Source organism: Nymphaea colorata, chromosome 14 (assembly GCF_008831285.2).
Source record: "Nymphaea colorata isolate Beijing-Zhang1983 chromosome 14, ASM883128v2, whole genome shotgun sequence".
In the NCBI taxonomy this organism is placed as follows: domain Eukaryota; kingdom Viridiplantae; phylum Streptophyta; class Magnoliopsida; order Nymphaeales; family Nymphaeaceae; genus Nymphaea; species Nymphaea colorata.
The window spans coordinates 12,182,894-12,196,426 of record NC_045151.1 but is presented as its reverse complement, the minus strand read 5'-3'; the positions used below and the strand labels follow the sequence as shown (position 1 = coordinate 12,196,426).

The following is a 13,533-nucleotide window of genomic DNA, read 5'->3' as shown; positions in this document are numbered from 1 at the left end:
GTGCTCCGATCATGCTCTCCTTGCAAACTCCACTAGCATCAAGCTAAAGAGACAAGGTCACACTTGCAATCTAATTAAGTTTCGTAAAGTTGTTTTACGCTAATCATAAATGTCATACCTAAATCAGTGGCAGAGGCACGTGTATGTTTGTGTGGGCAGTTACCCACACAATTAGTTATATCAATGTCTACAGGCCCGCATGCTTATTTATATATTGGGGCACCTCTGCCATTAATTATTTGAAGGCTCTGCCCCTCACCATAAACTTTTGTTTCGATACACCACTAATCTAAGCTTATGTTAAGTCAAGGATTAGAAATGTTGAGGGATCTCATGTGTTGGCAAAACTCAATTTCTCAAGTTATCAAGCTCCTAGACATTGTGATATTGCATGGGAATTCTCATGGAGTTGGGCAACATAGAACAATGTCCAAGCCGAGGAGGAGTCATACGGGGAGAGTCCATGCAGTACGCTTGAGAATTGAAGTTAAAACGAATGGAATGCAGTTGGATAATCAACCCAAATAATTAAGTACAATAAGTTTCAGATATTTTGGAGTTGGATTGGCCAAATTGGGTTTTATGTAAGCTTTTAGTTGGACTTATACTTCATATGATATTATCTCTTAGGAGATTGGTGCAATGGATGAAGCATATGTTAATGGGTGGCTAGTGTTTGTTTTAAGCTTATCGAGAGTCAACTTTTTGTGCTAAAAAAAAGACACTAATATACAAGTTGAAGCATAAATAAGACATTATCTAGAGGCACCGAAAACATGTTTAATGCCCTTCGGAAGGGTGGGGTCTTCGACTCTCTTGTTGGGTGGTAGAATAAAATACTCCTTTTACTCACCTAATTATATTTCATATGAAATTGAGAAAGTGGTGCAAATAAAAGTAGGTACAACTTTTATATGCTAGCAGCGTGGAGCCATGGATCTTTCTCTCGGTCCACCAGCAGCACATATACTTTGGATCCGGTTACAGTTATGGACAAGGACAAGGTCGTCTGTTATGTAAGTCCAGTTTCTGATTGAAATCCAAACCTAATAAGATCCGGTCAATATCCGATCTTTGAGCTATCCCCAACCGATTCGCCTGAGTCCGGGACAAAAGGCAATGACCTCTCCTGTACCATTCAATTGGACTGGCGCAGATGGAGAAGTCCGAGCGTGAATCGATAGAAGAAGCCTCAAAGGAGATCTGCCGCCAATTCAAAAGCCTTATTAACACAGAAGACGTGGAGACTCTCAAGAATCTGCAGATTCTGATGTGAGCTTCTTAAAATTCTTATAAAATCCCTCACGATTCTTGTTGTTACTTTCCTTTGAACGTGTTAGAGGGTGAAATTTTGTGCTTCTCTGTTTTATTTGGTCGCTTCAAGGAATTGCCGAAATTTTGGATTCTCCGTTGAGTTGCTTATTGTCTTTCTATGGTATCAATTCTCGAAGTGCTGAAGTTCTATGGTCATCTGCATATGCGATCTAATGTGATTGCTGGACGAAATTTTGGCTTTTATGCGTTATGGAGGTGCACGCATATTGTTTTTTGATGAATCGGGCAGGTCAATTTTTTGAGACTCTGTCTTCATAGTGCCATCGAATTCTTTGAAATTATTTGTGTTTTCTGATTCATTTTAATGAAAAGATCATTCGAAAACTTGAGCTATTTGGTGCATATTTCAGTTGTTTAAACGAACTGAGGGATCTTATGCTTTTATGTTTGTTCTGGTAATATGTAGGACGTGTCTTTGTAGTTGGATGAGTTTTTGAATAATTTGTCAGATCTTTTTTGTGGTGCGATTCTTAATCGTGAATGTGGGGTTTGTGTTTATATTATCTGGGTGAAAAGGGTCGTGGTGCATTTCTAGTGGACAATAATTTTACCATGCATTTTCACTAGTTGAAATCATGCACATTTTGGCTTATACTAGTGATTTTTAATGGATATCCTAGGAATGCTATAATAGTTTTATTTGCTTTGATTGGCGATAGTAATTTCTGTGTAGCTTTTATATGTTGGCATGAGTGGATTTAAAATGTGCGACGAATTCAAGGGTTTTACTATGAACATAAGGTAGTTAACAACAAATTTTCATGGTGTAAAATATCAATGAAGCCACTAATTTAAGAAATTGATTATGTTGTGGTCACCGATACTGCTTTTTTATTCATTATAGATGAAGAAGAATTCATGTCACATAGATTCTGCTGATCGCTCAGTGAGTAAGAGAGATCAAAAGGAAAGTGGGTAGAGGTTGGGAACGGAATGTCAGTTGAGCAGTTTATGCCTTAATGATAATGAATTTTGCACTCTTCCGTATTGTTAACCTAAGTAAAAACAAACAAATGAAGTGATGGGCCCACAGAACGTGGTAGTAAAGGTGTTACTCTTCTCTTAGCATGCAGAGCTTGCTTGCATGCCACCTTAGGAACATCTCTCTTTCTTAGTTTCACACATAAAAAGCCCTCACAAAGCAAAGAGTCAGGGACTTTAATATTTTGTATGCAAAATTGCTGTTGAGAAAATGGTGTTCTACAGTCCTTTTAAGTGTGCCATGTGATGCAAGTAAGCAACAGTCAAATTGTGCAGAACCTTTTTAGTTTCAATATTGCACCTTGTTGGGTGGATATCACTTGATCCTGAAGACCATGGATCCTGAAGCATGATGTAAGAAAAAAGACTATGGATCCTGAAGTAACAAGAAGACAGCGTCTAAACATGCATGTCTTCTTGGACAATGGTTACCTTACAGAGAGGATTCTGGAAGCTTTTATGGAATGTCAGAGCTGTACTTATCTGCTTATTACAGCTTCAAAATCTAACTTCATCTTTGTTCATGCTCTGTAACTAAAGCCTGTCTCAGGTCAAGTAATTACCTAGTGGAACCAATTCTTACCTCTATTCCCACTTCTGGGATGTTAATTTCCCAAGGGACATTGACATCTAAAGTGATTGCTAGAATAGGATATCCATTGAGACTTATGTGTGAGTAGGGCACCTTGTTTCTAGTCTGAGTATTACTGTCTAACTTCATCCTCTGTTACTAAAGCCAACTGAAAATTGTGTTCTACAGTCCTTTTAAGTGTGCCATGTGATGTTATTATGCTTTTAGCTGCCAGGAAAGGCAACTGAAAGTATCATTATACTTGATCAATTGCTCTGTAATGAATAAAAGCTCTTCAGTTCTGATGCACCTCTCCTCTAAAGAAAGTGCTTCACATGGTCAAGCACTTGACAGTTTTTACAAAACAAAATTCTCTGAAATTCATATAAGAAAGTCTGCAGGTAACATGCCAACACAAGATAAAAACTGGATGTATTCAATCATAAAGCATGAACAATAGTCTCCAGAAAGCAAGAGGTCTTTCCCTCTTTATATACAATGAACAGCCCTCAAGAGGGCTAGCTGTTTCTGGCCTAATGGCTAGGAAAGTAGCCGTTTGGCATTTGCCACTAGCTAAAATCTGTATGCATTTACACACATACACACTTACACACACATAAATGCACTTTATAGTTTATATAACTATAGCATATGGTTATGTTTTTATATTTATACAAACAGAATAGATCATGACTACAACTTAACCCCCTCTTCAAAATTATAGTTCTACAATGAAAAGTTTGTGAAGAAGAAAAGAAATTACAGTTTAACGCTTCAATGAAGAAGCTACCTAGCAGCTAGCTGATATTTGGAAGTGACATAAGGCATTTCAATTTTTTCTTCAAAAAGGTATTTACCAACATAGTTGCCATGATGGTATCTTTAGATATGTTCACATATCTTCAAATAAGCTTGTTGCTTATGAAACTTGGGTGCACCTGACGTGGGTGCAGATATGGGTGCAGTCCTGGACACGACAGCTTTAGTTTTTGTATTTGGGTATATTTTTTTTATTTTTTTGTTCAGTAATATATTTTTTATGAATATAAACATTGAATTTATGTGCTTATTTAACTAAAACCTTATATATATGTCTGTGGATTTCTTCATTCAGGTCTGGACGAAGAAATCCTCTAGTCTCCAGCACACCCCCCACCCAATGCATTACATTGGGTGGTTGTGATTGGACGGAGCTCAAAATGGCCGGAGGACCATGACCCTGTACCCCAACTTTTTGAAAATTGCTCCGTACCTGTACCATACCAGCACCCCCACTGGCACTCATACCCGTACCCATGTGACATATTTTCACCTGCATAACCTCCATTGTGGTTGAAGCCTTAGTGCCATATTTTGCCTCAATGGATGAAAGGAACCTTTTGCTGCTTTCTAGACCACTATAAAACCAATGAATCACCTAAAATGACACAAAATCATGTATAGAGTATTAGAGTGTTATTATTTGGATCTCCTCTTCAACATTGCATCAGCATAAGCATTTAAATCTGAAAATAAATGGAACAACAACAATCCTTTAGAAAGAGCAGCTTTAATGTATATAACAATCCTTAAAACAACACTAATATGAACCATTGTCATAGAAAGATGTCTTCTTCGAATAAAACCCCATTTTGTATTCTATGTTGTCAAGGTGACTAGGCGCTGCCCGGGCACCCGACAGTGCCTAGCACCTAGGTGCCCCCAGGCCAAAAAGGCGACCAGGTTTCATTGCTTTTTTTATTTTTGTAGTAATGTCCATCAGTTGGTTGAAATTGATCTTTGCATTCCATTCAATAGTAATGTCCTCCTTTTCGGGTGCTTTTCTAATTCTTACTATTTGTTTTTCTAATTCATAGCATAATTCATGATAAGCTTTAGCCTTCTTTACCTTTATATTGAATCAGTTGTGGTTTCTTTCTGTGCCATTACCTTTTTCTATATCTTTCTTAAAGGCTATTTAGTTTTTTCTTGTTAAGCTTAAAGAACACAGAATTTTCTTTTATGAAGAACAGAGAAACCTTGTGAACTATAAGTAAGCAAGAAGAAGGCAGGGACACAAATTTTTTTGGTGCACGAACATCTCAGTTCTCAAGGAACTGCAAATAGAAATTGACAGAAAAAGAGATAGAGAGATTTAAAAACGAAATTTAATGTTAAAATCAAATAATTGACTGCAAACTAGCATACAGAAACTAAGGCAGGCAAGGGCAGATGGTTACATATTACAGCTACATGCTACAACATGAACAATAAATGCTTGACATCCAAATTGACTAGCTGCCAGCACGCCTAGTCCAGCCTAGGCACCAAACCCACACCCATGCTTAAGTGATGGACTTAGGCGTGGGGTGTGGACTGGCGCCTAGTCCACGCATAGGCGATGCCTTGACAACATAGTTTATATTTCAAAAATAGGTCTGCCGAAAAGAAAAATTGTTTTTTTTAAGACTCCAAAATGAAAAAAAATGTCAGAAAACATAATAAACACATTTTTTTTGCATTTCTTATTACTGCATTTAACTTTCACGTTTTTTTTTAACAAACTTGTTGAGATTCTCAACTTTGTTGTATTATACCCGAGAAAACTTCGCTCTTTAAAACCTGTAAACGGTATTTGTGACATATGAGCAAAGGTTTGAGTATGGTGAAATGTATTTGGAACATGGATTTTATGTACAATATCAGGTTGAATGATTATGATGTATGAAAGTGCTCTAATTAGTTACCAGTAAAATGTTGAGTTCTGCAACATTTCTTCATCAAGCTTCATTTTTACCTCAATTGAGTTTGGTGGCTACACAATTTTGTCATCTCTACTCCTGACCTAGAGTCTTAAAATAGTAATGACACTCTCCCACCATCTTTTTAGCATATCCGAGCTAAAATTCTCGTGATCCAGAACATGTCATCTTGTGTCGAGCTAGCATCACATTCTTCAGTGTTCAACATGAGTATTTTGAACTTTGATTTCAGTTCAATCATCCATATTTGAGCTCAATTTCCATCTACAGATTTACTAAGGTTTGTCTAGTTCAAGACATCCACTTTCAGTGTAGCTCTCAGTCTTCCTAGCTGAATTTTGATCAATCCAGCAATCAACTTCTCAATTTCTTTATGTGGTTGCTATCAACAACTCTTCAAGAGAGTATTTTCAACTCCGCATCAGAGGGACGCGACTCAGATTGAAAGCTTTCATTTTTGCCTTGCCCAGGCTTCAGAAAGTGTCATTTTGATACTTGTAAAAATTGAATTTTTGAGCTTTGGAAGGGCAAAAGAGGTCATTTTGGGGCCAAATTTCATAGGAAGTCTTAGTTTTACCCTGCACACCTCCCAAGGGTTAGTCAGTATGGCCCATGGGCACATGACTCATCAAATTCATAGTCTATGCAAAAGCTATTTTGGTCTTTTGCCATTATGTGCATAATTTTCATAAAACATAAGTTAGGAGCCACATAAACCTAAGTTAGCATTTCATACAAGTTCATATAAACCGAGTGCGCTCAGGCTTAACCCACATAAAGTTTCAACTGAACCAAGTTTCCAAAAATAACACCTAGACTGAGCCTAGTAAACCCTGCGCCCGGCCTAGGTCTGTACCGATTTTCAAAACTGAACCCAGCCCAGGTCCAGTAAAAGTGACTGAGCCTGATCCCACCTAGCCCAAATCGAGCTAAGTCCAGGTTCACGCCATTTCCAGATCCAGATATCATGTCCAATTTCCTTATTTTGATCTCATATCCAATTCTCAGATCTGTGATCTGTCTTTATGGATCCTCATTCAAGTTTCTTAGGGTAAGGTTTATGGATTAGCAAAGATGGAACTGAAGATAAGAAAACAAAGAAAAACAGAATTGAGTACTGCCCCTTTCCCATCGTAGGCTTCAGGCTTCTCAAAGGCCTCATAGCCTTAACAGCCTCATGGGTTAGTACAAGAAAGCCCTCGGACCCCAAATCCAGATCCATCACTATTAATGGAGTCAAATAAATGAAAATAAAACATGTATCTGCCTATTGCTTATTGGGCCCATCTTTTATTTGCAGACTTGCCTTATAATGCGTATACTGACATGTGAGCAGCTGTATGATTATTGCCCTGAAAGTCCCACAAGGATTTTTGTAGTCAGAGAATCAATTTAAGCATGGGAAGCAAACCTCCATGTAATTGCACTGCCAACCCCATTCATAAAAATGGAGGACACAGTCCCATCATTCCTTACTGGATTCTGCAATTTATGAATTATTAAGTCTTCGACCTCCTTTAGGACCATAATGGCAACATGAAAAAAGTGGATAATAGACTAATTAGGTTAATTTAGACTTACATGTGCTCCTAACTTTTCTACATTCCAGACAATGCTCTCCTATGAGACTAAGGCAGAAAATGGCCAGACCAAACTTTACAAAACTCGCCCAATCACTAAGCTTGAATCAGCCCTCTACAGGCTGACGCAGAAGTAGGACTCAGTTTTATCCAAAACTCATTCAACTTGACCAAAAGGTCCAAAACTCGATTGACTTTCCCATGGTTTGGTGATAGATGTTATCTTGGCTTTAATGCTTGTTTTTGTTGATTATTTGTTATTCATTGTTAATATGATACTTGATATTCAATTATCTTGAAGTCTGCAGCTATAACGTAGCTCATTGTAACCCGACCACAGTCACCAAGTTTCCTGTCGAGTCACGAATTGATGATGGACGAATCGAATCCTGGCTCATTGATTTTAAAACATTGGGCCAGACCGAGGATTCGGTAAATATTCCATGCAATCCAGATGGAGGCCCCTTCACTTTTACTCCATAAAGATTTTGTACACAGAGAAAAATCCTAGAAGGGATGTCATATAGAAGGAGATTGAATTCAGTCACTAGAAAATTGATCCAAGATAAAATAAACTTCACCTTACAATGAAAATACCAGGCATCCTACTTTCTTGGGGGAACTACATTAGGGAAAAAAGGTTGATCTTTGATATCTAGTGATGGAGATGTACGGGCAGCCTGTTGCCCTTGACATTCATGATACCTTTTCTTTTCTTTGTTCCCTCTTTTCTTTTCCTTGTTTCTTTTCTCTTCCTGGTTTTCTTTTTCTCTTTTTGCAGATGCAATCAACAACAAAGTTCCACATCTGATCAATCAGCAGCCAAATCGATCTATCCTTTAACTGATTTAATGCAAATATGCTTGATCCTTATCAACAATCATCAAACTTAAATGTCCAATCCCTAAGATAAACCATGGGATGTGTCTTGGATGGAAAAACCAAAAGTATCAATGAAAGTTTAGGGCAAAGGAGAGGTGAACAGGAACAGAAACAAAAGGAAGTATATAATTCATGAAGAAAGGATAGCAAGAGTAAAAGAACGAGGGTGAGGGTCACACCAATACGGTTAAGACTTCACCAATAGGGAGAATTAGGGTTAGCGAGGATTAGATTTTTATGTATGAACTCAAGAGAGTGATCAACAAATAAAACGATAGATTAAAATGGAATAGAATGGGAAAAATAGAGGAGCAGACAAAAGCAGAAGAAATTCAGCAAAATATATTTTATTTAGGAATCCAGTACGGGAACAATATAAGAATGTTTTGTGCAAAAAGATAAAATCCTGACTTGAAGAATAAAACAGGGGCCTCTTCTGACACTTTTCTGGAGCAATTTCAGACCTGGGTCTGACCTGGTGGCTCTATTACCATGTTAAGAGAGACATCTGATGTGAAGACAAGAAGAAGGCAACAGAAGAATCAGAAAACAGTGCAGATTGTGACTTAATTTCTTTTATTGTATACTATTACCTTTTCACATAAAAGGATCATCGTACCTTATTACATACATGAAAATTACAACAGTGTGCGTAACATAATGATAAAATGCCATATGAAAAGGACTACACTTGGATCCATATCTAGATCTGGTATGTCTCGGTACTCTCTTTATAGATGCCTTTAAGAAATAGCCTCTTTATCAAATAGACATGAAAAATGCTTTTCTAAATGACAAATGAAACAAAGAAGTATACATGGAGGCCGATCCTAGAATGAGCCTCCCTCAAGACAAGACACCTATAGAAACTTTATATTTTTCTAAAACAACTGCTTGGTTTGATAGATTTAGCTAACTCGTAAAAGAATTTGAGTTTAATATTTTGTTACACAGCTACTGCTTCACTTTTTGCAAGTACCTGTCGTCGGATTGTGATTCTGTTCCTTTATTGGATGACATGATTATTATTGGCAGTGATGATATAGGTATTAAACAAAACCGATAGTATACTTCAGTGCAAATTTGAAATGTGTGATCTATGAAATGAAAATTTCTTAGAATTGAGGTAGCCTACTCACCTAGAGGCCACCTCCTCTCCCAAACTAAATTTTTTTTCTAGTAGGAATGCAAGCTGGCGGTAAACATGAGGCCATGTGCTAAGTTACAGCCTTTAGTATGAGCTTTGTTTTTGTTTTTACTAAGCAGGAAGAGGTGGAGTACGTAAATAATGTTTACTCCTGGAAGGCTAAGCTGTTCTACTACTGCTCGCAACATATAAATTATAAAATATACTGAATTACAATTTGCCGTCCATATGTTGGGCTGTAATATATATGTACTTGTCCGATTAATGGAAGTTCTCAAATAATTATGGCAAAGTTTTCTGCTGATCATTTCTTTGGGTAGATCATTCCAAGACCTGCTTGATTTTATATGAGTTGCATGGGGAATTGGCATTGTGAACGGAATCCTGAAGTCCAGGTTAATGGAGTCTAGCAAAGCCAATTATTCCATTGGATGTCAGGGCAAGTGGGTTAGGTGAATCATGGCATGGTCATCCTGTGCATTCTTAAAGGGGTGTTTGTTTGGCTTTGATGAAGTGTCCAAAAAACATCCTCTGTCCCCATATACAATGGTGAAGCACCGGACTGTGTCAATGACACTTATTTCATATTTTAGAATTACTTATTTCATATTTTAGTCAATTCATTTTCTTGTATTCACTTTTTTTCCCACCTATTGGAGTGAGACAGAAAAAGTGGGATACACCAATACTCTTATCCCATACAAGGTTTCTTCGATGGAGTGTCCTTTACACATACTGCACATCCCAAACACTAGGGGAATTGTTCTCTTCAGGGCTATTGCCACAAGCTTGCACCAGCACAGGGAATTGTTAGGTTTCCAGTTTCCTACTGTTTACGTTTTCTAAGCCTAAAACTTTTCAGGTAATTAGTGTGAAACTACCATTTAATCTCATCTAGTAATGAATGTTTGTCCATGTAAATTGTTCCATTATTTTATTATGAAATTCAGAAAAAGTTTTAGGTCTTTCATATGAATATCAGTTCAAGTTAGCTTATGGATGCAGACTTGGGAGGCTACAAGATAGCAATGCAGTCTTGTCACATTTCAATCAGTACTCTGAGCAATGTTTCACTGAAATCGCCAGTGACTTCTCAAGAAACACACGGCTCCTGAAGTCCATGAAGTCAGATCTGGATCATATTTTTCAGAAACTCAGGTAAGTAATGTGGCTGACCTGCTTGGAATTCACAAACCTTGTGCAGGGAAATTTCAAGTATCAATATTTTTTTGTTTTTGTCTTTCTAAGTTTGTAAATGAATTTGGGTTTTAGCCATTGATTTCCTTGCTGACAGAAATGTTTAATTTCAATTTCATGCTGCAGATCCATGAAGGCAAAGATCCTAAAACACTACCCTGATGCATTCCAAGAAGCTCCTGCATCCAAAATAGTGGATGACAGACCAGACCTGGAAATTGCTTTATCCGGAAAAGCTACTCCGTAACGATTGTGAATTGCTTAAAGCACTTTTCAGCGGGACCCTTGTGACACAAGTGGTCGTGTATAAACACAGATATTAGAGCAGATTGTTGCCTATGAGAGGAAAAAAGAGCAACTATTGTACTCGTAGCTAGAAATTGCAGAAGTTCCTTGAGTCGTCATGCATCATTTTCAACAAGGCCAACATATCAAATCCATCACAAGTTGTATCAGGTAAAGCATCCTCCCGTGCCAACATGCTCTCAACACTGTCGAGCCAGCGGTTAGCACTATGTTTGTTGTTATGTGATCACTACAATGGAAGTAAAAGAAATTATTGTTGCCAATTTGTTTAACTAAATCACCACGCGTCTAGGAAATCAATGGCTGAAAACTCATTTTTGTTCCTGCTGCATCTCGTCGATCCTGGTGTTGTTTCTAATAATCACCACAGAAATCTCTTATAGATCTAGATCAGATAGGATCCGCTGAAACATAGGCACGATATATTCAGCATATAGAAGGCTCAAGTTCAACTTGAAAACTGTATTGGAGCTCGGCCGGTTGAGCTTTCCAAATCAAGTAGTGAAAATCGCTATAAGTAGAGCTGTTCAACAAGTCGACCCAACTTGAGATTTAAACCAACTCGGTTAAGCTCCACTCGATTGTAAATGAGTTAATTCGAACTTGCCCAATTAAGGCTTGAGCTTATAGATGAGTCGAGTTTGAGTCACATAAACTCAACTCGATTAAACTCAAATGAGTTTGTCTAATTTAGGTTTTTTTTTTTGTAATTTGTAGACTTAAAACCAAGGAAAGAGATCAGGTTAAATGGGGAATTAGTAAACTAGCTTAAACTAGTCAAGCTCAATCTGGGATCTGGCCTATTGACTCTGCTCGAGCAGACCTTGTACAGCTTGACTCAAGCTCATGCCAAGTTGAGTCAAACTGATTGAGCTCAAGCTCGACTCAGCTTGTACACAACCCTAACTACAAGATAGCTACTAAAGGAACGAAATTGAACTCAACAAGTTGAAATTCTAAATAGCTAAAATAGAAGACAACAAAATTAAGATTGAAGGTCACTAACAACAAATTAAAGTAGGAAATAAACAATTAATTAAGGGGGGGAAAATGGAGAAATTTTCATGGAGGGTATCACAATCTACAACGAATTTTAGGCCTCTTTAAAAGGGGTGGATTCATGGATTTCTATTTAATTATATAGATCTAGATCTGTTTGGGACCAGTTGCAGGAATATGGATCCTAATTCATGGATCTTTACGTTATGAATGTAATTTGACGTCAAAACAAAAGAGGTCCAACGTTTCGGTCAAAAATTCTGAATCAGCTGTTCATTCTTTTGAAGTCGAATCTGAATGTGTTCTACTTCCTCTCTCTGCCAATCTCCACAGGTTGGAGAAGAGTCGCCATCGATGAATTAGATATTTCATGGCTTTCAGGGTCAACTGGTTCTTCATCTCTACCAATCCGCTGATATATCTGAGCTAACGGTGTTGTTGAAAAGTTTGTGTTTGGTTACTCAAATGTGGATTTGATTTGTAGTTAGGTTTTGGAAATGAGTATAGATTTGGTAACAGATTTTAGTCCATGGATTTAAAGTTGAATTTTGAGTTTGATTTGGGTTGGGACAGAGATTTAAGATCAGGGACCCAGTTTTATGGGTATAAATTTGAGTTGAACCAAAGTGAAGTGGATTAGTTTTGATCCAGTCTAAATTAAAACCGTGGGTTGTTAGGTCCAATTAATTTTAGGTGGGTTTAGGGTTGTGGATTTGGACTAGAAATCGGCTTTTGGATCCAGCCTGAAGATAGTTTTGAATTAAACGTATGCAGATAATACATGTCTATGTACATGATTTCCTTAGTAGGAAATAAGCATATGTTACCAAAAATAATGTGTATGCGGCTTTTAATTACTTGAAAATTCGACCACTATAATGTATAAAAATAAATGGCTCACAAAATCATCATTTGCATAACAATGGCACGTGGTTTAGTTCTTAATGAACAATTATCCAAGTTAAACTATGTTAAACTTTTGCCTGTAACTTTTATAGTCAATAGCTTCTCACCTTCAATTGTGGCAAATATAATCTTCCGGCTTTTGAAGTTTTGCATGTATGTGTCTGTTATATATATATATATATATATATATATATATATATATATATATATGCCAAGGCCCATTCTCGAATGGGTTTTTTACATTTTACAATGCTAAAAAGTAGTTGTGAACAGGGGCAGACATATGTGGGGTGTCCTATGAAGTCCAATCTGAAACCTTAAATTTATATGTTGGACTTGAGCGAACTTGAGTCTAGTTATATGGGGCGAGGCCTGGGTCACAAAAAATTGTTAACTATGTATTTAGTGCCCAATAAAAAAAAAAATCTGACTCTGCCGTACTTGTGAATGGTGTATTCCACGATAATAGTTGATTGGCCACAGTTTATAACCACTGAATGTATCATTTGTGTTGGATATTTACATGTGAGACTAATAATAAACAATGTCAGCCCTTGATCCTTTTCAGATCAACAATTGAGAATACAAATAGGGAGAAAAAAGTATGAAATGATATTATATAACAAAAATGTCTCATCACTTTTTTTTCTTAACCACTATACAGAAAAGACCAATTGTCTCTTATTCGTTATATAAGTGTCTAGCACCCACCAATATATATATATATATATATTAGTGAGAAGAAGTGAAAAATTCAAGATGCATGGTTGAAAAAAAATTACACAGAAAACATTATGAACTAATGGTCGATGACTAAAATACCCTATCTTCTTTTTCTCATTGATTTTATATAGAGTGAGAAGAAGTGAAAAATTCAAGATGCATGGT

At 37.0% G+C, this 13,533-nt stretch overlaps 1 protein-coding gene across 1 annotated transcript; it reads left to right on the top strand.

Moving 5' to 3' along the window:
* The first annotated feature begins 1,100 nt into the window (after positions 1–1,100).
* LOC116267379 (uncharacterized) lies at positions 1,101–11,020 on the top strand. The gene is made up of 3 exons (XM_031649043.2): positions 1,101–1,272; positions 10,243–10,395; positions 10,561–11,020. Exons 1-3 carry the CDS (start codon positions 1,157–1,159, stop codon positions 10,679–10,681), a joined length of 390 nt encoding a protein of 129 aa, XP_031504903.1. The 5' UTR covers positions 1,101–1,156; the 3' UTR covers positions 10,682–11,020.
* The last annotated feature ends 2,513 nt before the right edge of the window (positions 11,021–13,533 follow it).